This window comes from Mauremys reevesii, linkage group 1 (genome assembly GCF_016161935.1).
Source record: "Mauremys reevesii isolate NIE-2019 linkage group 1, ASM1616193v1, whole genome shotgun sequence".
NCBI classification, from domain to species: Eukaryota; Metazoa; Chordata; order Testudines; family Geoemydidae; genus Mauremys; species Mauremys reevesii.
The window spans coordinates 319,840,711-319,865,187 of record NC_052623.1 but is presented as its reverse complement, the minus strand read 5'-3'; the positions used below and the strand labels follow the sequence as shown (position 1 = coordinate 319,865,187).

Genomic DNA, 24,477 nt, shown 5'->3' with positions numbered 1-24,477 from the left:
AAAAATAGTCTATTTATAAACAGTCTGATTTGTCTGGGTTATATTTTTGCTACACCTCTTTTAGTCATGTATATCTTAAATATGTTTACCTAGATTTTCTCAAAATTTATTTTCTCAGATAAAATGTAATTCCCAGAAAACTTTTTTTGTTATAGCTGTTGTGATTGTGACATGAATAAGGTTAAGAACATGGTGATGCCACCTGTTTTTATTGTGAGTCTTGCAATATTTAGAATTTTCTTTGTCCCATCTTTTGGAGTCAAATGATTACTTGACCATCTCAATTTTTTTTAATGAAAATTAAGCTTCTGGGCCTTATGGTTGTGGGGAAAAGTGGAAAACATGGAGAATGCCCTCTAAAGCTTAGAAATCAGAAGGCAAATAAAAAGAACTTCATACTTTATGATTTTAAGTCAATCTCATGACTTTGGGAGCCTGACTTGTGCCTTTGAAACCCAGGGGATTGGCAATGTTGAGAACAATACAAAATATGAAGTCTCCTAAGCAGACTCTAGGAGAAGTAAAACTGGTGGGAATCTACCTCTGTCCTCATCCCCTCCCCTGACCTTGTGCAGCTGGGGAGGGGCGGAACATACTGGGATTTTCATTAGGGTATTATTTAAGAATCCAATTCCCGTTTCCCCATTCCCACCCCCTTCTGTCTTTCATATCAGCCTGTGGTGAATAGATGTCTGGTAAATTTTTCAAGCCTTGAGAGTGTAGCACAATATGCCCTCCTTCTTACTATGACAATTTCCTGGACAAACATTATTGAATTAAGTTTAATATCTTTGGAGTCCATTGTATTAAATGACTAGTTTATATATCTGTGTGGGCCAGGAATTGTATGTATTTCCATGAGGAGGGGTAGTGACAGTTCCTCTAGGAACTGAGAGCAGTGGGCATTGTTTAGGCAAATTCACTCAGGTTGTAACACCTCCAGAGAAGTATCACCATCTGCAGATGCTTGCATATACTGGTTATACTGGATTCTCTAGGGACCAGAAGACAAAGAAAGGACTTTTGGTTAAATACCCTGAGTTTAAACTGACTTGGTGCCTTGTTTCTGATCCAGCAAATGGACAAGACATCTAGTCCAAGGTGTTGGGGGCAATCCTTAGGGAATGATTTTGGAAGGTCTTTGGCCCACTAAAGTCCCATAAAACTTGGGTGTTTATTCTGAGCAAAAGCTGTTATGAACATATGATCACAGAAAAAACCCTGGGTGAGGTTTTAAGGATTGTTCATGTGTCAAAGCCCTAGTTGGAGTTAGGGTGATCTCTGGTCATCTTATTAAGCATGCATGTCAGTTCTTTCAATATTCAATATGTTTTCTTTGTAATGCTTTCACTTTAATAATAAATGTGTTTGCTTAGAAAAGGCTGTGTGGTAACTTATAACTGTGGGTAATTACATTGCTTACAGTCTCTGAAGAGAAGGCTAAATAGGCCTATTTAGGCAGTTCGTCTTTTGCTGGGGGGTATCAAAGTGCAGGAAAGGAGCTGTGCAGCCAGGAAATATCCTGGTCAGGAGGGAGAAAGATGCAGGTCTCCACCTAAGAAAGGTGATGGCTGAGGAACTGGAAACCTAGAGTGGAAACCTTGTTAGGTCATGGGGGGAGGAAGGGGGACCAATATAGTGCAGTTGCGCTGAACTGTGACACTTAACATTGTAATCTGTTTTGTGAGAGAAGCAACCAAAGTTAGGGATAGTTCCGGTTGATTTAATGGCCCAGGATGGCATTGAGACAAGAAGATGGAAATTATTTATCCATTGCCTGAGCAGATTGAATCTTACAGTTTTGCTAGGCCATTACAAAATTTTGATTGTAATTAAAGGAATAAATCTCTAGGTTTACCATTGTTCTCCTTTGTGCAAGCAGAAAAATGATAGACATTTACAGCAAAAAAGGCAGTTGGCGAGCAGCATGAGAAGGAAAGATTTGTTGTTTGTCCAGCTGCATTAACTAAGGCTTTGGGACACTATATGTTAATGTCTTATTCATTGACTTACACTGGATTGATGGAATTTCTTTGGCCAACCTTAAAATGCTAATATATTTAATTCTTCCCAGCTGTGTAATTAGAATAATGTTAGACACACAGACAGATTGCCAAGAAACAACAGTTAATCTATTCATGGGTCTCCAAACAACACCTACAGGCCATATCTCTTCAACTCAACTCTGTAGCAAATACACCATTTGTTGTTTGGTATATTTACTGATGGTTTCATTTTGTTTAAAAGTGCTTGCCTAGACATCATTAATAAATCCTTAAACATTTTTCAGCAAGATAATGCTAATCATACATAGATGCACTTTTAAATATAATGTACTTGTTTTACTGCAATTTTAATATTTTTTTTTCAAAAATTTCATTATAATTTAATTCAAAACAAATTACTGCTATTAGCTGTTTTGTGGTCACCACATATGTGGTGTTCAGATTAGACCTGAGTGAAAGTTTTCAGACCAATAGTTTATTCACTGAAAAATGAAGTTTTGGTTGACCCAAAACTATTCACAAATTTAACACAAATTTGCTGAATAGTTTTGGCCAGGGGAAAAAAAAAAAAGGTTAAATTGCCAAAAAGACTTGGGTGGGTAAGAGGAGGAGGTATGATAGTGCCACCTGTTTTATAACATTTTGCCCAATGGGTTTGGCTCTCCCCTGGGATGTGGAGACATAGGTTTGAATTCCCATGTGGAACATGGATTTGAATCCAGGGTCTCCCCTATCCTGGTGAGTATCCTAACTACCAGGCTATAGGCTATTCTGAGGCAGGTCTCTCTCAGTCTCTCCTGCTGAAGCTGTTCCACTTTATATAAATAACTGAATATTCAATGAAACATGGACTTGGTCTCGAGTCTCCTCCCTGGCAGGTGGATGACCTGTCTGTAGAATAATTCTCTCTCCCCACCTGTCCAATGGCTATTCAAGTATTGTATACAAAGTGAAACATCTTCAACAGGAAATGCACTCATTCTAGAGACCCCTGGGTCTCCCATATCCAGGGCCGGCTCCAGACCCCAGCGCGGCAAGCACGCGCGTGGGGCGGCCCTTTCCCGGGGGGCGGCAGATTGGGCCGGCGGACCTGCCGCAGTCATGCCTGCGGGAGGTCCACCAGAGCCCCGGGAGGACCGGACCTGCCGCGGGCATGACTGCGGAGGGGGCGCTCGTCCCGCGGTTCCAGTGGACCTCCCGCAGGCATGACTGCGGACGGTTCGCTGGTCCCGCGGCTTGGCTGGACCTCCCGCAGGCACGCCTGCGGCAGCTCAAGCAGAGCCGCCGGACCTGCGAACCGCCCGCAGCTGCGGGAGGTCCAGCCGAGCCGCGCGACCAGCGGACCCTCTGCAGTCATGCCCGCGGGAGGTCCGCGGCTCCGGGGCGCCTCCCGCGCATGACTGCTTGGGGCGGCCAAAAAGGTAGAGCCGCCCCTGCCCATATCCTAGGTGAATGTCCTGATCACTAAACTAAAAGTTATAAATTAGACCAAATTCTAGCTTTTGATCCTGATAGTCAAATGCTCCCTGGTCCTGGTTCATCCTGCCTGAGGAATTACCACCTCCTATTTGGTTCTCTCGGGGTATTTGGGTGGTTAGTTCCATGATGCGATCTACTTCTCTGATGGAGTGTCCTTGTTTGGTGAAAACAACGAGGAGTCCTTATGACACCTTAGAGACTAACAAATTTATTTGGGCATAAGCTTTCATGGGCTAAAACCCACTTCATCGGATGCATGGAGTGAAAAATACAGTAAGCAGTATATATATTACAGCACATGAAAAGATGGGAGTTTCCTTACCAAGTGGGGGGTTAGTGCTAATGAGGCCAATTCAATTAAGGTGGAAGTTGCCTATTCTCAACAGTTGATTACTTTTGTAGTGCTAACGAGGCCAATGAAATCAAGGTGGACATCACCGGTTTCCAACAGTTGACAAGAAGGTGTGAGTATCAACAGAGGGAAAATTACTTAGCACTACAAAAGTAATCAACTGTTGAGAATAGGCCACTTCCATCTCTGTTATTCAGTGTAGATTGCCAGGTAAATTGGAAGCTCCTACTGCTTTCCTTGTTCAGTAGCATATTTTTTTGGACAGACCATTGTGTGTTAGTATCTGGCCTAACATTTTGTAAACTGCTATTTCTGTTATCAAGAGCAATTTCATTCCTTGATGTAATTGTGATTGATTCACTAACTACTTTATTACTAAACTCTCTGTGCTTCAAATAGTTCTCAGCTTTGATTTGCTGTTTACAGCAAGATTCAATTCCCACTGTTCAGGTAGATATTCCAAGTGGTATTCAACAACCTAGTTAACACTCCATTTTATACATGATAAAGTCTATGGCAAAGATTTCAGTGGGACTTTCAATGAGAGTTGGGTGCTAACTTCCTTAGAAGCTATACCATATTAAACCAGCTAAGGTTTTAACTTTATAAGATAGAATGTCATCGGAACTGCTTACAATGACAGATAAGCAGCCCATTGATGTGAGCTAGAGAGGAGAATTTGGTATGGTCATAAACTCTGTTATAACCCGTAGGCATTAGCTAATGTTAATTTAGGATATTTGGGCTCCGTATTCAGATTAAGAGGTTTAGTCTGGTATGTCTACACCTGAGTATTTTTAAAGATATCTCAACAAGCGCTCAAGAAGTTATTTAAGTCCAAGTTGGAATAAAGTACAAATGGGTTTCTTTTGCAGGAAATCCTGATCAGTCATGTGCCAAGCTGATACTGTAGCAAACAAAATTGGGACAATTTAGGGAGATCAGGTGAACAAACAGGACATGGAAAATCAAGTGTTCTTTTATCATTCATGGAATCTAGAGCTTGTTTCCTTGTTATGAAGTCATAACTTTATTAATTTTATAGGTGATTTGTAAAGTATCTTTTTAATTGGGTCTGTGGCCTTTTTTGATTCTTTGATGTATAAAGAAGGTTAAAAATGTGTTTTCTTAAGTATTTTTATTCTGAGTGTGTTTTAATTCACAAATATGAGGATTTTTATGTTTGATCATCTCTGTTTTTGCTGGGAATTATATTGAGAATTTTCTCCTAATCTAATTGAAGGACTGTGGTTTTTGATTTTTTAACATAAACTTGTTTTCTCCAGCTCCCAGCACTGGTGCACTGTCCACACTGCCACTTTACAGCACTGAAACTTGCAGCATTCAGGGGGTGTTTTTTCACACCCCTGAGCGAGAAAGTTGCAGTGCTGTAAAGTGGCAGTGTAGACAAGGCCTTAGACTGCTAGGTCCTGGAGATTGTTATGCAAATTTATTTCTTCCTTTTGGCGTGGCATAACCCAATCCATCTTACCCTTTTCTATTGTGGGAAACTGCTGTAAAAAGAGATCTTGGTACCATTAGATAATGGGAGCCATAGAAGTAGCCCCAAGAGTTTTCCTGGAGGAAACTCCATAAAACTTGTTTGCAAAACATACACAGAACCAATATATTAAGATATATCGTACACATATATTCAATGAAATATGGACACATATGTGCACAAAGTCCATTAAGGAATAGTGTGTTTAAACCCCACCCCTCCCATCCCATTCTCATATATATATAAATCCAATATATGTACAAAGTAAATTAAAAGAAAATTAACTATTTAGGCACTAAGTCCCTATTCAGTTTCAGGATTCTACCTCATGCAGAGTAGTTGCTTTTCAAAAAAAGGTTGCAAAATTGTGTGGTTGATTTCCACTCTTTTATTGGATGAGGTGGGTTAGGTAATATATTTTATTAGACCAACTTCTGTTGGTGAGAGAGACGAGCTTTCAAGCTACACAGAGCTTGAACCTAAAAGATATTACCTCATTCACCTTTTCTCTAATATCCTGGGACCAACATGGCTACAAAAACACTGCATAAACAGTTTTTGCTCAAATTCCCAAGAAAGGTTTTGTCTTGGGCTGAGAACACGGAAAATTTTAGCACAACAGTTGTTTGAGCTATATGTATTTGAAAAGGGCCCTGTCAAACAATAATGCGTGGTCACTTTTAATTATCATCATCACTCTGCAATAAATAATAGCGCAAATATTTTCAGAATGCTATATGAACACCGATCACACACGTGCACCAATGAAGGGGTGTGTATTATCCTCATTCTCTAGATGGGGAAACTGGCAGAAGTAAGTTACTTTGTTTTATCAGTACAGTACTTCTGATATATGCCTCACTCTAGAATCTTTATTATAGTCCAATTAGGCAGATAGTATAAAAGCTTTCCAGCCTGCAAAGATAATTATAGCAAAAAAACTATTTCTGAGAAGATGTCGTTGGCATGTAACTAGTTTCTTTACTGTTTAAAGTTTTATTTTCTATAAAATACCCAATATTTCTTCTTATGCTTGGTAAAAAATAAATAAAGTAAAATTGTTAAGTTTAATAAATAGTTAATGAAAAGAAATCCCATGACATTTATTGTGATCTACAATTTACAAACACTGGCATTAACAGCATCTGTTCAGCCAGATGCTGCTTGTAGTTTTTGAATGTTTGTGAGTGTCTCTTAAGATGATTCTCTTATTAGAAATAACAGTTAAGCTGTATTAAGCTAAATCTTTGAAGTGTTCTCTTTGGAGTTTTGCAAAAAAAATTTCTAGGTTGTGTATAAGTATTTGATAAACATATTGTTTCAGTCACTTAGTTTAGTACAAGGATGTTTGTATACTGATTACCCTGGCAATGAAAAAAAATGTTGCTATAGGTATTAAAGGAGAATGTGGTTTTCTACAATTATCTTTTTATATTATTGCAATTTAGAATCCGAACAGTCTCTGTAATGAATCCTTGTACCAATAACCTTTTCTCTCTTTGCAGTAGGAGGTTATTGATTCAGTTGAGTGTCTTCCTAGCGTGAATGCTAGACAGTAGAAGGTATTCAGTTGTCCAACCTAGATCAAACTTTAATCTAATTCTTTAATCAAAATTTTCTCGATTTTAAACTACACAGACTCACTCTAGCAAATGAACTGCGTTAATGCTCTGTCATATTTTTAAACAAAATTTTTGCATACTTTTTTTAGCCAGTCAGGTAAAAACTACTGACTTACACTCAGGGGCGGCTCTATGTATTTTCAGAGTAGCAGCCATGTTAGTCTGTATCCGCAAAAAGAACAGGAGTACTTGTAGCACCTTAGAGACTAACAAATTTATTTGAGCATAAGCTTTTGTGGGCTACAGCCCACTTCATCGGATGCATGCAGTGGAAAATACAGTAGGAAGATATATATATAGATATACACACAGAGAACATGAAACAGTGGGTGTTACCATACACACTCTAAGGAGAGTGATCAGTTAAGGTGAGCTATTACCAGCAGGAGAGAAAAAAACTTTTTGTAGTGGTAATCAAAATGGTCCATTTGCAGCAGTTGACAAGAAGTTGTGAGGAACTGTGTATGTGTGTGTGTGGGGGGGGAACAAACATGGGGAAATAGTTTTACTTTGTGTAATGACCCATCCACTCCCAGTCTTTATTTAAGCCTAATTTAATGGTATCCATTTTGCAAATTAATTCCAATTCAGCAGTCTCTTGTTGGAGTCTGTTTTTGAAGTTTTTTTGTTGTAATATTGCAACTTTTAGTCACAAAACACCCATTGTTTCATGTTCTTTGTGTGTGTGTGTGTGTGTGTGTATATATATATATATATGTCTTCCTACTGTATTTTCCACTGCATGCATCCGATGAAGTGGGCTGTAGCCCACGAAAGCTTATGCTCAAATAAATTTGTTAGTCTCTAAGGTGCCACAAGTACTCCTGTTCTTTCTATGTATTTTGCCGCCCCAAGCACAGCAGTCAGGCGGCTTTCGGCAGCATGCCTGCGGGAGGGGAGGTCTGCCGGTCCCGCACCTTCGGCGTACCCGCCACTGAATTGCCGCCGAAGCCCCGGGACCAGCAGACCTCCCACAGCCATGCCGCCGAAGGCAGCCTGACTGCCGCCCTCACAGTGACCAGCAGGCCGCCCTCCGCAGCTTGCCGCTCAGGCACATGCGCAGGTGCCTGGAGCCGCCCGTGCTTACACTGTTCTGAAGCCTGACTGGAAGTGGTCAAGGTTCCTTCACATAATAATAGAGGCTGTTGGATGTACAAGAGACTTTGGAGCAGTTGTTGTACTTTAACTCCAGATTCTAATACATCATGTGGTAGCATAATGCAGGCGTTAGGCTGTTGAGCTAACAGTTTAACTCCTCAAGTGATAGAAATCTGTTTGGTAAAGGGACTGTACAGTGTCTATTTTGCGGTGCCTTTTTGTACTGAGACATCCCTCCAGTTCAGCAGGTCTCAAAACTAGGCAGTCTGAGAGCTGGCTTATTTGAGAATAGGGAAATCAGCTCTCAATTTGATCTTTCACAGATGCAGTAAATACTGCAGCTATGCTATTTCTTGCCCTCCTTTCATAGAAACTAGGTATTGTTCCTTGTAGAACACAGTATTTCGGTTCAAAAGGAAATCTGAGGTTTTGATGGTGCTTGTGTAGTATTTCTTTTTCTCTCTCTTCTTTACCCCTCCTCCATGACACACTTTCTCTACTTTGATGATGTTGCAGAGGATATTGGAACTCTGGAAGTGATTAGCTGGCTCCCTATGCCCTGCTTATTAGGACACATTTTCTCAGTATTATTCCTCTGAGGATAGTACCTTAAGATAACTCCAGTTACTGGAAAATAATTTCCTTACCTGCTGTTTACAGGATTCAAATTAGACCTCATTAGAAATGCAATTATACAGTATTATTAGGACCCTACCAAATTCACAGTCCATTTTGGTCAATTTAAAAATCATAAATTTCATGATTTTAGCTATTTAAATCTGAAATGTCATGGTGTTGTAGTTGTAGGGGTCCTGACCCAAAAAGGAGTTTTGTGGCGGAGAGGGTTTGCAAGGTTATTGTAGGGGGTGTTGCAGTACTGCTACCTTTACTTCTGCGCTGTTGATGGCAGGATGCTGCCTTCAGAGCTGGGCGCTTGGCCAATAGCTGCCACGCTCCAGCTTCCCAGCTCTGAAGGCAGCGCACAAGTAAGGGTGGCAATACCATGACCCTCACCCAAAAAAGAACATTGCAACCCCCCACCCCCCGAAACTCCTTTTTGGGTCAGGACACCCAATTAGAGAAATGCAGGTCTCCCGCTATGAAATCTGTATAGTATACGGTAAAAGCACACAAAAGACAAGATTTAAAGGAGGCAAAACAGATTTCACAGTCTGTGACACATTTTTCATGGCCATGAATTTGGTAGGGTCCTAAGTATTATACAGCTAGGAAAACAATCATAAAATTGTAGGGTTCACTGAAAATTGCTGTTGGCTGGCTGGTAACTATTGACTTCTTAATGCACCTGGTTTAGGAGCAACTATACCAATAATTTGATTAGAAACATTCTACTAGCCACTGGTAACAATAATTACTTGAATTTATTTTTTAAACAACACATAATTCAGTTCCTAATTTAAATACTGTTGATCTTAAAAACGCATATTGTGCAAGTAAAGGAAAGAATTCTGTGTAAGTATTTTAGCACATTATATAAATTTATGTATTCATGACTTCTTTGATTAAAGACGTAACTTAGTATTACTAGCAGTTTTTCTTTTACAATAAAACTCCGAGGCAATTTGCACTTATTCATACCAAGGAAATTAGGTGAATTGCTCAAGATTGCTTTAATGTCTAACAGAGAGTTTAATTTTTCATCTGTTGTAGTTTGATTTATATCTAGTTATGTAAAATATTACTAAAGATGTAAAAACTTTCTACTCTATTGGCAAATCTAGTGAACTGTGTTGATGTTCTATCATATTTTTAAACCAAATTTTTGCATATTTGATTTAGCCAGTCAGATAAAAAATGCTGACTTTATAATGGTGGGTTTTTTTTCCCCCCTAATGGTGGCTAAGAATCTGGTAAAGCAGCAGAGTCCTGTGGCACCTTATAGACTAACAGATGTATTGGAGCATGAGCTTTCATGGGTGAATACCCACTTTGTTGGATGCTGCTTTTACAGATCCAGACTAACACGGCTACCCCTCTGATACTTGACAATCTGGTAAAGGAATCTGTCATGTCTGGTAAAGGAAAATTATCCTTTAATTATTGAGGTTCATTAATATATATATTTTTTAAAGTTCTGGATTGGTAATCTTACAAATTGAGTTTCTCTTCATTGGAAAAAATAGTCAAAATTGGCTGTCTTATACTAAAGTGACTTTGCTGGATTAAAACAAAATTGCTTGTGCAGTGACATTTGTTTCCTGTAACAGCAGTAGCAAATAAATAAAATCCAGCAATACAATTTAGTTTATCTCTTCTTAATACTTGTGAAAATGAGCAAACTCAATCACAAATATAATGCTATTCACGAGCAACAGAAAACAACTTCCACATTTCAGTTGGATTGGTGGCTTCCCATTTATGTAGTTCAGAAAGGATTTTCAGAATAAGATTTTTAGTTAATGGAAACCCGTACTGCATTCTTGAAGAGCTTAATTTTTAATTATAATTACTATGGAAGTGACACTACCAAAGGTCATATTTAGGAAGGGAAGTTATTAATCACTTAAAACAAGAGTCTAGAATGAATAGTGTGAATTCTAAATCATGATTGTGTGGCTTGGACAATACTATATTTTATATTACTTTGAGCAGTAAGAAAATTAATCTTGTTAAGACTATGCTAGATTCACAGGAAATGGTGGTGGGGAGAGGAGGGTGACATATTTTTGTACCTGGATCCTTACCCTAAAGTGGGAGAATCTGGTGGTGTAATTCTTGTATTTGAAATATTGAGAGAATTGCACTCTAAGGAAATACTTCTGGGAACTACTATTTCAAATCTTGGTAAGATAAATTTGGCAGATAAATGGAATTCCGTGCAATTAATTGTGTATGGGTATTTTAGATTAAACCTGACAAACCCAAGGATCTGTCTGCTCTGCGTGAACATTAGCACTGAGATTTTCAAAGCTGCCTAGAGGATTTGGATGCTTAGTTCATAATTTCTATAGGTGATTGAGAAATCTTAGCACAAAAATCCCATGGCTGTTTTAATAAGAGCTGGAGATTTCCTTTTGTCCTTGACACAGTCCCCTTTGACTGCAGTCTGCTATATTATGGTTGGCTATGTTGCTCCACCTAACAGGAGGCTGAATGTATGTAGCTGGCTAGAATGGCCTATATATTCACAGTACCACACAAATATCCCTGTAAAATGTAATAGTAAGTGAAATAATATGTGTGATAGACCCAGGCCAGTTGGGTACAGCAGAATAGCAGAAGGCAGATATACTGGCCACTGGATTAACAGTTTTCTGTTCCCTGACTGACCAGAGCAGGGGCTGCTCCAGGTTAATGAGAACACCTGACTCTAATTAACCTGCAAAGAGTCAGGTGAGGCCATTAAGTTAATGTGACCACCTGACTCTAATTAAGGCCCCGCTGATACTATAAAAAGGGCTCACTCCAGTCAGGCAGAGGGGAGCAAGGGAGCCAGAGGAGATGAAGTGCAGCTGAAGGGCTGGTTAATGAAGACACCCTCAAACCATCGTTAAGGGAGCTCTAAGGTAAGGGTGAAGAAGGGAGAAGCAGAAGAGCTGTGGGGAAGTGGCCCAGGGAAATACAGCAACTCTGGTAGTGAAAGGTTGGCTGCCAACAGCTGTTACCATTAGGGTCCCTAATACATTCAGCCTGGGCCAGAACCCGGAGAAGAGGGCGGGCCCGGGTTCCCCCCCAACCCACCACTACAGGAACATCTCCCGGGAGGGGAAGTCAGGTCCCTGTCAGGACAGGAGGCTAAACTGTTCTGAAATAAGCTCCCAGGGACAACAGAGACTGTGGGAGTTCTCTCACCAACCTCTTTGCTGGCCTATGATGAAAAGGGCTCAGTAGACTGTAACCCTGGCCCTAGAGAGAGAAGGGCTACATGGAGGGTCACAGTGAGCCACTGAGGCTAGCATAAACCGCCTAGAAGTGCAGGACCCACAGGAGCAAGGTCAGAGCTCTGCCACATATGATACAATATTTTTATGATGTATAACGTCAAATCTCATCAAACTTTCCTAGTGGTAACTTCACAAGCAGGATAAAACTATGGATTTTTAATGTCATTTTGAATACAACTCATTTATGCTAATAAATGAGTTAATGTGTAGCGCTCATTCCAACAAGATATAATTGAGGCCAAGAAGGTATCAAAAATGTAAGATGAGAACATCCACAGGTACATTAGTCAGGTTAAATAAATATTTTAGGAATATAAATATTCCTACTAAAGGCCAATCTGTGAGGTTTCCTTCCCCTTCCTCTGTCCCATTTAGAGATAGGATAGTTGACTGGGTGGACCTGTGATCTGGTCTAGTATACCAATTCTTGCTGATAGGAATAGGCAAAAGAATCTTCAGTAATGATGTAGAACCAGTTATGAAGGCATCTAGTATGTTAGAATTGTATAATCTGTGCCAGAATATTGAAAAATCAGTTATGTTTATAGAAATGTTGTACCAATTATTTATATTTGTATTAGAAATAGGAAGATGTGGGGTTTTTGCTCTTTAAATTGCCTATGTGATCTCTCCTGTCAGTGCTTCTCTCATCTGCCCCTATTCATTTAGGGTTTTGCAAAAGAAAGATCTTTTTAAATGGATCCAAAACAGTCATATGTATGTATTTCATCAGAAGAATAAATCTAAAAAGTCTGATTAATGTTCTTCATGCTTCTGTGACCCATGTGCCATCTTCATCTAATTATGGAACGTGACATCCTTTTTGTTTCCTTCTAGATCTTCGCAGTCTTAATATGATGAAGATGTCATAGTGGATTGATGGTGTCTTTGATTCCTCTAAGGAGTTTTTTTGTGCTTCTATTGCTTTATAAAATGTTTACTGAGGATTAGCTCTAAAACCAAGTTATGAGAGGTGACCTAAGGAACTGAACAGAGAAGAATTAAAACTGAGACAGTTGGGTTTTGCATGCTTCTTGCCTTTTCTGGGGATCATAGTGACACTAACCAAGGGGAGAAATGTGTGTTTCACTAATTGCTTACTGCTAAAGTAATTTATTCTATTGGGAAAAATAAACCCAGACCTGAGCCGTAATAGCACGTTTTGGCTATAAATTGTTTATACTAACTTTTGTATTGTTGGTTGGATTAGTATAGGATATTTTTATATTATTCCACAGGATGTAGGTGCTGCTGTGATATTAGACAAAATGATAGTTTTGCCTTTCTGATTACGTAGTAGTTTGTGGCACTGATTATTATAATTTGATTAAACTGACATGGCCTGTGTAGTTTCTTGGTTGCCATATGAAGTATGACTGAAGCTAACATTGCTCTAAAATAGATGGTGGTCGTATTTCCTGCACTGACATTGAATGTTGTTTGCCTGACTTGAAAAGGTCTCTGTAATAGTAATTAGTTAAATCCCTGAGCTGTGTTTATAAACTCTCCTGCTATTTCACGTAGTCATTACAGAACCTGAGGACATTCATGTTGTCACTCAAACAAAACAGATGCTTAGCATTTTCATATTTCTGGTGTATGCGTTCTGTTCTTACTGTTTGTTCTAGTAGCAATTAGAAGTATAATTCTTAAACTAGATTATTCATTGCTTTCATAATTTAGCTTCTTGAGATACGAATTGATACCTGGTACATTCTATTTATACACTACTTTCTGAAGAAACTAAACAACTTGGGACACCAGGGTTGCAACCGAGTTGGATGTAGGTTGCTTGAACTCTGATGCAGGCCATTGGAAATCCCCAAACATTGTCCCCTAAAATTTACCATCCAACCCTGAGAAATATTGTGCTCAGTTACTGAAACCCCCAAGATACTCTCTAGCTTTGTGTCTTCCTCTTTGATTCTGAAAGCACTGAAAAAACAGAGGAGATCTGCCTTCCCCACCCCCCTGAAAACGGTGCCTGAGCCTGATAGCAATGCAACTGATGGCTGTACTACAACAGGTGGCTGCAGACACTGTTAACATTAAATGTACAGGTTACATTCTACAGATCACCATGACTGAGATTCAGAGTATACTACAAGCTCTATCCAGACAGATGGGTGAAGCTGAACACAGAATTTCTGAAGTGGAAGATGATCTCAAAGGGAACAGGTTACAGTTTATGAAGAACTGTAATGATATCAAAACCAAGATATAAAAAGACCAAGCTAATTGATCTAAATCAGCGATTCTCCAACTGTAGGTCGGGACTCCAAAGTGGGTTGTGAGCCCATTTTAATGGGGTCACCAGGGCTGGCTTAGACTTGCTGGGGCCTGGGGCCAAAGTCTGAGCCCTACCACCCGGGCTCAAATCCCACCACCTAAGTCCCAATCCCAAGGGCATCAGCTTCGGCTTTGTCCCAGGGCAGTAAGGCTCAAGCTTCGGCTTTGGTCCCCTGCCCAAGACGGTGGGCTCAGGCTTCGGTTCCCACTCCTGGAGTCAATAAAGTAAGTTTTGTTGTCAGAAGGAGGTCGCAGTGTAATGAAGTTTGAGACACCCTGATCTAGATGATGTAACATTAGAATTGGGTGTCCCTGTGTGAATAGAGAAAGGTAAATCTTTTGAATTTGTCTCTAAACTGCTAAATTCAATCTGCTTGTAGATTTTTGTTTTGATATAGAGTGGGCCCCAAGCCAGTTCCAGGATGTTGGCCTAGAACATTGATTGTGAAGTTCATGAAATCTCCTTACCACTAAGGAGCTTATATTGCAGAAATCCAGATGGGTTGGGAGTGGAGAAGGAGCTGTTATGGCAAGAACCAGAAATTAAAATACTGCTCTTTCAAGATTATGCCCGTGATGTGGGTGCAAGGAGGGCAGCTGTTAACCAAGCAAAACAATTGCCCAGGAAGATGGACTTGAAGTATCTTATTAAACACTCCATACTAAGAATGGTGACAAGATAGTATCATTCAATTCCCCTCAGGAGGCAGAAAAATACCTCTCAAATCTGCCACCTTCTCCCTTTTAAAAGGAGATGTCTTTGGAGTGATCTGACCATATGGAATTGGTTTTGCTCTCTGAGATCTGATATGGCTCATCTAAACAAGTGGATAGGCACTAGCTGATATTGATTTTTTTCTCGCTCTCATATTGCGGTTAAAGGGTTATCAATTTACTTCCTATTGGGAAAGGAGCTTCAATATGTAAAATCAATCATCTGATTAGTAATTATATTTTTTAAATAATTGCTTCATTAGATGGTGCATCCTCACAATTCTGTTGGTAATAGGTGATTACTGTAGTTGTGGTGTTTGGGGTTCCAGGGGCTGAGAGGGTGTCCAAGTTTCAACGGATCCAGCGATGCCTCCTGAATGCCAAGTGTGGTTTTTTGGATTGTTTAAATAGATTCTTCTTCTTGATTGTATGCTGCTACTGTGTATTTCTCGCTCCACTATCTTTTCTGTTTTGTTTTTTCATGTATTTAATTCCTCTTTCTGCCCCTCTCCTCTTTCCCTTCCATGCTGAGAATTCCCTTCCCACTTCTGTAGAATATATACCAGGATGTGACACCCTATATCTGGATGATAACTTTTGCTGCTTAGATATGCAAGAACTGTATGCTGCTCAGGAAAATTTGCAATTTCTCACTTATTCACTAAGCATATATGTTATCCATTATGTATTAATAATGATGGCTCTGATAATTAAATGTCTCCTGGAATATAAAGGGCTTTAATAACCCTATTAAAAGAAAAAAATATACCCGGTGCTTAAAAAATAAAGAATGTTGACATTCTTATTCACCTGACAGAACTTGAAGCTTCTAAACTGAATAGAGATTGGGTAGGCCTCTCAATTTCTAGTTACTTTAATTCTAAAGCGAAAGGTGTTGCTATACTAATACATAAAAAACTGAATGTTAATATTTTGAGTGCAAAGTTTGACAGTGAAGGCAGATTTACTGTCCTCAAGGCTGAAACTGGCAATTGATAATCAACATTGCAGGCCAAATCAGTGTGATACCAATTTTTTTCATAATTTTTCTGAGTATAAATGACATGGGCCATCAGCCTGTTATAGCTGGAGTTGTTATATGCGCACATCCTTTTGAACCATCTCCTCCCTCTTGCCAAAGACATCCTTCTGAAATCCTAATATGTTTTCAGAACATCTCGGGGCACCAGCGATGTGATTTTTGTTGCACAACAGCTCCAAGAGAATTGTAGAGAACAGTACCGGCCATTGTTTATGGCTTTTTATTGACCTATCTAAGGCCTTTGATTCCATTAATTGTGAAGCGTTATGGAAGGTGCTGTTTAGGTCCACATGTTCATCAAAGTTCATTTGAGTTCACAGGCTGCTTCATGATGGGTTGACCGCCACCATCCTCTGTAATGAATTGGAGACAGACCCATTCACCATCCGTACAGGTGTTAAGCAGGACTGTGCTATTGCCCAAAACCTTTTTTCCATCTATCTTGCCGTGATCTTGATTCTTATTCGTGATCACCTTTCTTCTGGAATTGGGATTGAGTATCGCATGGATGGCCAGCTCTTAAACCTGCAGCATCTTCATTCTAAAATTGTCACCAGGACTGTTATTACCTACCTTCAGTATGCTGACTGTGCTATCCTTGCACACACCGAGTCTGACTTGCAATCCACCCTAGATCTTGTTGTGGGTGCCAATCATAGCCTGGAACTTTCCCTCAATATTGTGAAGACTAAGGTGTTCCACCAGCTTGTCCCAGCACAAGCTGCCCCCATTCTCTCACAGATTGTCATCAGTGGTGAACTCCTGGAAAATGTTGAGCATTTCCCTTACCTTGAGAGCCACCTGTCCCAGATAGCCAATCTTGATGTGGAGATCAAATATAGGATCCGTTGTGCCAGCACATCCTTTGGAAAGTTGCTTCATCATGTCTTTAGTGACAGAAATCTGCAGATGGAGACAAAGATCCTGGTCTGTAATACACTAGTCAATCCCATTCTTTTTTATGAAGACGTGACATGAGTGACATACCAAAGCCATCTTAAGCGTCTGGAGTGGTACCAACAGTGTTGTCATATCAGATGGTAAAATTACCGCACCAATGCCAGCGTTCTCTCTGCAGCTAACACCACCAGTGTTGAGGTGAAGATTATAAAACATCAACTTCACTGGGCTGATCATTGTGTGCGGATGGCTGATGCTCGTCTTCTGAAGCAAGTCCTCTTTTCTTAACTTAGTCATGGTAAGAGGACCCATGGGAGACAGAGGAAAAGCTACAAGGACACCCTGAAGTATATCTTAAGAATTGGCATTGACCCCATGAATTGGGAAGAGCTGGCTGGCAATAGACTTCAGTGGCATTGCATCACACATCAAGCCTCAACCCATTCTGAAGAGAATCACCTTGTTCAAGAAGCTGAGAAATGGCAGAGGAGGAAGAGAAATGTACAGCCTCCCAGTCAGCAGTTGTGCACTCTCCAAGCCAACACCTGACACACATGTGGAAAAACCTATAGAGCACGGATTGGACTCATCAGCCATCTTAAGTCTCATCAATGACTTTTCCCCCAGCAGACATCATCCTCGTATCGAGGGATAGCCAACGATGATAGCTGGAGACTTTAACAAAACTCTAGACCCAGTCCTTGATAAATCATCTCCATCTCTGCATAAAAGCGCTAATACTTATCAGCTACTTCATACGTACGTGGCTTATTTAGACTTACAAGATGGGTGGAGATAAGGGGAATCTTACAGTCAGAGACTGTAGTTTTTGTTTTCTTTCTGCAGCTCTTTCAACATATTCAAGATCTGACTATTTCTTAGTGTCACAAGACTAAATAAATTCTATCACAGATTGTGGCATTGGTACTATTGCTATATCTCACCATGCTAGGTGAGCCTTTTAGGCCCCTATGATATACACCCCCAACTAAGATGTGGAGGTTAAATACCTTTCTTCTGTTTGATACATCATTTGTTAACTCTTCTTATTTTATTTTATTTTACTATATTTTTAAATGATTCCGCTCTCCGCTTCATCACTGCCATGTTTTGGGATTCCTTTAAAGCCTTCATCAGAGGCCATATCTCATATGTCACCTTTAAAAAGAAATGGAGAGAACATAGAATCCATACCCTTATGAAGGAAAATAAAACCTTGAGTGTAGACTGTGCTTCTGTCTCTTCCCCCAAAGAAACTAAGAAAACCTCGTCAATCTAAGATATGAAATCAAACAAACTTCTCTCCCAAAATGTTGAGATTCCTTTATTCTGTTTCAAACAAAACTATTGAGAATTTGGTGAGAAAAATGGCAAGACTTAAGCTAAAGGCTAATAAAAATAAATAGCTGCTATTTGTTATAATATATACAAATTATATACAACGCAATCAGATATTAATAAACAATTTCAGCAGTTTTTTAATACTGTGTTTAACTGAAGAGGAAATCAGTAAAGATGCCCAAGATAACTTTTTAGTGGACTGTCTCTGCATCATCCATATAGAGCATAATTTTGTTGCTCCGTTTGGCTTCCCCTGATACCATGAATATGTTGATTTGCTTGGATGGCAGTATCTAAAGATTTTAAAGCTAAATCAAAGAGAAGAGGGGGGAAAGGGCAGGCCTGCCTTATTCCTCCCTGTAATGCAAATAGGGCAAACATAAAATTGTTGGTAACTACCCTGGAAGTCAGGTTAGAGTATCTAAACTTAATCTAAGCAACAGATTGGCTACCAAATCCAAATTTTGCTAATACTTCAAAAAGATTGTCCCATGCTTTGTGGTCAAAGGCTTTTTTGACATCTAAAAAAATTACAGCGACGGGTTCTTTAGACTCTTTTGAAGCGGCAAAAATATCTGAGCAAATTATTAGATTAGATGCATTGGAAGCTCCAGAACCTCCATAACATTTTTATTATTTTGGAGGAAACTTCCTGGATTTACTCAGCCAGTGGTATCCTTTAACGATTTTCTGGTGCAAAAAACTCTGCCAAAGATAGATAATTTGAGAGTTGCTTGGAATAGAGACTTGGATACACAACTATCTCTGTAATGTAATGCAATTGTATCTAATGTTAAAAAAGCAACTGAAGTCTTGAGACTATTGCTTATTCACCAAAAGACATTTTTTGAATATACTGGTCCCCACATAATCTAATTGTAATGGGCCTCATAACTGCTGACCGCTGTTGGAAGTGAAACTCCATTAGTGCTGCATTGCCTCATATATTTTTGGGAGTGCCCTCTATCAAGAATTTCTGGTCTGACTAATTTGAGGTTTGGATGCTAAATTGGAGCCCTCCCCCTTAAGTTTTGTTCTTGGATATATTCCTGATATCTGGAGGTTTCCTCGTAGTAAGGTGGAGTCAGTCCCCACCAAACATTGATGCCTCACTCAGTGATATGGCTGACCTGGCAGCTAACAAATGACTGGCATTCTGCAGCAGGGGAATACCTGAAAAATTCAAAGCAATCTGGATTGATTTTTTTTTTTTAGAGGTTGATGATTAATGTAGACCCTGAACATATATATCACATTTCCCTTCCCTTTATCCTAACCCTCTTTACTTACTTTATGTATTATGATGAATCTTGTATTTTGGTATATTTGTTTTATTTGGAAGAGAAAGTGTGTGTGTGTGTGTATTAGGACTGTTGATTGATCATGATTAACTCAAAAATTAATCACGATTAAAAAAATAATCGCACTGTTAACAGAATACCAATTTAAAGTTATTAAATATTTTGTATACTTTTCTTCATTTTCAAATTTATCAATTTCAATTACAACACAGAATACAAAGTATACAGTGCTCACTTAATATTATTTTTATTACAAATATTTGCACTGTAAAATGATAAAAGAAATAGTATTTTTCAGTTCACTTCATACAAGTACTGTAGTGCAATCTCTTTATCATGAAAGTGCAACTTACAAATGTAGGTTATTGCTTTTTACATAACTGCACTCAACAACAAAACAATGTAAAACTTTAGAGCCTAGAAGTTCATTCAGTCCTACTTCTTCTTCAATCAATCACGAAGAAAACCAAGTTTGTTTACATTTACGGGAGATATTGCTGCCCGCTTCTTAATTTCAGTGTCACCTGAAAGTGAGACCAGGCATTCACATGGCATTATTGTAGCTGGCGTTGCAAGATATTTACGTGTCAGATGCACTAAAGATTCATATGTCTCTTCATGCCTTGGCCATTGTTCCAGAGGACATGCTTCCATGCTGATGACGCTTGTTAAAAAAAATAATGTGTTAAATTGGTGATTGAACTCCTTGGGGGAGAATTGTATGTCTCCTGCTATGTTTTACCCTCATTCTGACATATATTTCATGTTATAGCAGTCTCGGAGGATGACCCAGCACATGTTCATTTTAAGAACTCTTTCACTGTAAATTTGACAAAATGCAAAGAAGATACCAATGTGAATTTTCTAAAGCTAGCTACAGCACCAAGATTTAAGAATCTGAAGTGCCTTCCAAAATCTGAGAGGGATGAGGTGTGGAGCATGCTTTCAGAAGTCCTAAAAGAGCAACACTCCAATGTGGAAATTACAGAACCCAAACCACCAAAAAAAAAAAATCAACCTTCTGCTGATGGCATCTGACTCAGATGATGAAATGAACATGTTGGTCCGCACTGCTTTGGATTGTTATCGAATAGAACCCGTCACAGCATGGACGCATGTCCTCTGGAATGGTGGTTGAAGCATGAAGGGACATATGAATCTTTAGTACATCTGGCACATAAATATCTTGCGATGCTGGCTACAACAGTGCCATGCAAATGCCTGTTCTCACTTTCAGGTGACATTGTAAACAAGAAGCAGGCAGCATTATCTCCTGCAAATGTAAAGAAACTTGTTTGTCTGAGCGATTGGCCGAACAAGAAGTAGGACTGATTGGACTTCTACATTGTTTTATTGTTGAATGCAGGTTTTTTTGTACATAATTCTACATTTGTAAGTTCAACTTTAATGATAAAAAGATTAGGTGAATTTAAAAATACTATTTCTTTTGTTTTCTACAGTGCAAATATTTGTAAGCAAAAATAAATATACAGTGAGCATTCTACACCTTGTATTGTGTTATAATTGAAATCAATATATTTGAAAATGTAGAAAACATCCACACATATTTAAATAAATGATATTCTGTTATTGTTCAACAGCATGATTAATTGCGATTAAATATCCTAGACAACTTTCTGATGGGTTAAGCAGTGTTTCTTAACTTCTGAGTAGGGGCTCCAAGGGGATTATATAAATCTTCACATCTTAAGTACTGCAGCCATTTCTGATTGAGCTCAGGAGTCTAGGTATGGTTGCCACCAGTACACAAAATAAAACTGAGTGGGCAGAGTTAACCCTTCCCCTTTAGCATGGTTTCTGAGAGGAGACCATACCAAAGGTGCTGAGATGTAGGCAAAAGGGGAAAGATTTCTGTATCCAGCCTGTAAATCTGAACTTTTTACTCCTCAAGGTAACACTTTACCAATATATTTACATTGTATATGAAAGTGAGATTTTGCAAAATCAAAAACTTGAGTAAAAAATAGATTGGCTTTCTGCATCTCAGGCAATTCAGAACTGCTGATTTTTACCTTTTGCTTTTGTCATGACTATACTACAGACTCTGCAGGCATAGCTGTGTCAGTCAGGGATGTGATGAGTTGTAATTTGTGACCAATATAGCTGTGCTCACAAAAGCCCCTAGTTTAGACACAGTTATATCAGCAAAACTGTGCTTTTACCGCCATAGTTTGTCTCACGCTATTGCAGGGAAAGGGGTGTGTAATAAGTTACACCAGTAAAAGCATAGTTTTACAGGGCATAAGCTGTATCCAGCTAAGACTGCTTTGCCGTTACAGTATACTGTTACATTTATACCAGTAAAGCACTCCAAGTGTAGACATGGCCTTACTTTGCACAATACTTGGCAGCACAAATTAACCAAAAAACTCTTGGTGCCTTCAAGTCTAAAAAGCATAAAATGTTTCAGTGCACTTCTCCAGCAAACATTTTCAGCCCCACTGTAAATGGCACACTCAGTATAAATGGCAACTAAAATTTTCAAAGTAACTAATGAAAGGAGGGCTGGGGTGAAAAAAATCACTAATGGGCAAGTAGGCCCACTTTTATGTACTAGTATGTAGAAATACAATTTTAAAATGTAAGAATTCAATTTCTTCACTCCTAAGAATGCTGTTTTTGTACATTCTGGCCCTGTGCACCTAGGGACAGCAACCTTCACATTCAAAGCCAATGTTCACTTCCCCCTTTTCAGGAGTCAGTACTTCAAAAATTTGAAGCATTGTGTATTGCTAGTTCATGCATTGCATATAATTATATGCTTTTCTTAAGGGTCTTGCTGTACATTATTAAAGCCATTTTCAAAACTAAGTTTTGCATATATAAATGCCTGGCTAAATCATATATCAACATAGAAATAGACTATGAGGCAATTTCTCTGCTTATTACCTATTTAAAAATTACTCATGTCCTAGTGGTATTTTCAAAAGCAACCAAGCAAGTTAGGCATCTAACTCCTTAAATCAAGACAACAATTTCACCATTACTTCCTTACAGATTTTTCACTTGAAGATGTCCAACTGAGCACATACTTTTACATTTCTGTTTAGGGAAGTCTGTAACATACATAATACACTGTTACAGTTCTAGTAAGGCAGAATAAAGGTCATATCATCTTTGGAGTTTGACCTTGTGGCTTGTTGTGGAATTGCAATGCCATTTCCTGGGTCTCTTACGCCTGCCTCCCAAAACTATATAAAACAACAACTTGAAAGGCAGTAAACTTTCAAACTACTGATATGTGCCTGCAACCTTCTTTCTTGTGTCTGCATGTGGGGTGGTAATTAATGTTTTAATTTACTCTTAAACCTTCCACCGCTCTTTATCTCTTAAAGTACAGTGGAAACACTATCATTCTCACAGCTCTGTGAGATTAATAGCTATTTTCCCCATTTTACAGATGAGGAAACCAAGACTTGTGAAGGTGTAATATTCCACAAACCCTATAGTGGGCCCATGGCAGAACAAAGAAAGAACGTGGGAGTTTCTGACTCAGAGCTCTTTGCGCAAGCTACCATATTGGTTTTCAGCTATTCTGACAGTTTACGTAGCATATGATGGGACGAATTTTCTTATTTATGTTAGCATTACTCCCTTGATTTGTGTGTTAATCCAAATATGAATATATTAATACTAAAATGTTAAGTCCTATTATACATTATTTTTTATATTTTACAGATTATTGTTCAGTTGTAACAATTGTGGACCAATCAAATGTGAAATTAACATGCACACTTTTTAATGGAAATCTAGATGCCCTTCCAAAAATCTACAAAACTGGAGATATTGTTCGATTTCATAGAATAAAGGTACGTTGTTTTTAATACTTTTGTTTTTTTGAGGGGAGAGGCATTGGCAATGTGGGGATAACTTCATTCATATTGTGAAAGCCCGATGCAAGATAAAGAAGTTCACTAGTTTATGAACCAAGTCTAAATTGTTGTTATAGTTTTTTAAATCAATAATATAATAATAATTAATAAAAACTACCAATAGGGTGCCTATCTTAAGAAGGTTAGAAGTAATCCTGGGAATTCCAGAACAGTGAACTTTATTTGAGCACTAGGTAAACTAAATAAATAAAATCACTAAAGCTATAGAATTCATATGTGAACAGAATATGTTAGGAATAAGCCACCATGGATTGTGTAAATGAAAATCATGCCTCCTCAAACTATTAGAATTATTTGAGCTAGTTACCTTGAACATCACCCCAACTCTGGGGCATGTTAGATCAATCTGGAGGCTGCTCTAAAGTTAACTAGCTAGCCCTGGTCCTCTATAAAATGGCAGCAATGGAAACCTGCTAGCTGTTTTTATTTACTGGCACATGTGCACTGTAAAAATGTACATATTCTTAAATACTGTTCTCAGTTTGGGTCTCCCAAAGATTTAGTGAGTATCATGCACCACCTTGGGTAAAATTCAGCAGACTGAGACCCACATTACATCAGTAGTTTTATCTGTAGCTCTGAGCCAAAAATAAAGACACAAAATGTAGAAACTTATTGAAAAATGGCTGTTTTGGGGCATTTACAACGCCACAATCTCTGACTTAAATGACCCCACTAAGCCAGTTCTTCACCCTTCTAAAGCACACCACATTTCAAAGGAATCTTAGTAAGCATGCCAAATTAAGAGGCCTTGGAAGGTCGCCCTTTATACCAAAGTCATGACATAACCTTAATTATAGTGGTGCTACTGCACCACTATAATAATTAAAACAAGGTGTTGACAAGGTCCTGTGAGTCAGAGCTAATAATGTAATGGGAAAAAAGAGTTTAATTGGGATTAGTCTACATACAGAATCACTTGATTTGCTTAATGTTTCAGGAAATGAAAATTGCAAGCATCTTGATAACAGGATTGAAAGATTGTTTTGCATAATTATATTTCTGTTAATACA

General features: G+C 38.8%; 1 protein-coding gene and 1 long non-coding RNA gene across 15 annotated transcripts in view; one reads left to right on the top strand and one right to left on the bottom strand.

Annotated features, from left to right (window-relative positions):
* POT1 (protection of telomeres 1) overlaps positions 1-24,477 on the top strand; it is a 177,642-nt gene that overhangs the window by 79,411 nt on the left and 73,754 nt on the right. For all 14 annotated transcript variants that reach the window (XM_039511181.1, XM_039511113.1, XM_039511109.1 and 11 more), the window contains one exon: positions 23,250-23,380. In XM_039511181.1, coding sequence (XP_039367115.1) covers positions 23,250-23,380 — 131 coding nt within the window. The remainder of the gene's footprint in view (positions 1-23,249; positions 23,381-24,477) is intronic.
* LOC120389045 overlaps positions 1-24,477 on the bottom strand; it is an 85,032-nt gene that overhangs the window by 5,195 nt on the left and 55,360 nt on the right. Inside the window, exon 4 of the long non-coding RNA XR_005590731.1 lies at positions 16,798-16,911. This is a non-coding gene — a long non-coding RNA (uncharacterized LOC120389045). The remainder of the gene's footprint in view (positions 1-16,797; positions 16,912-24,477) is intronic.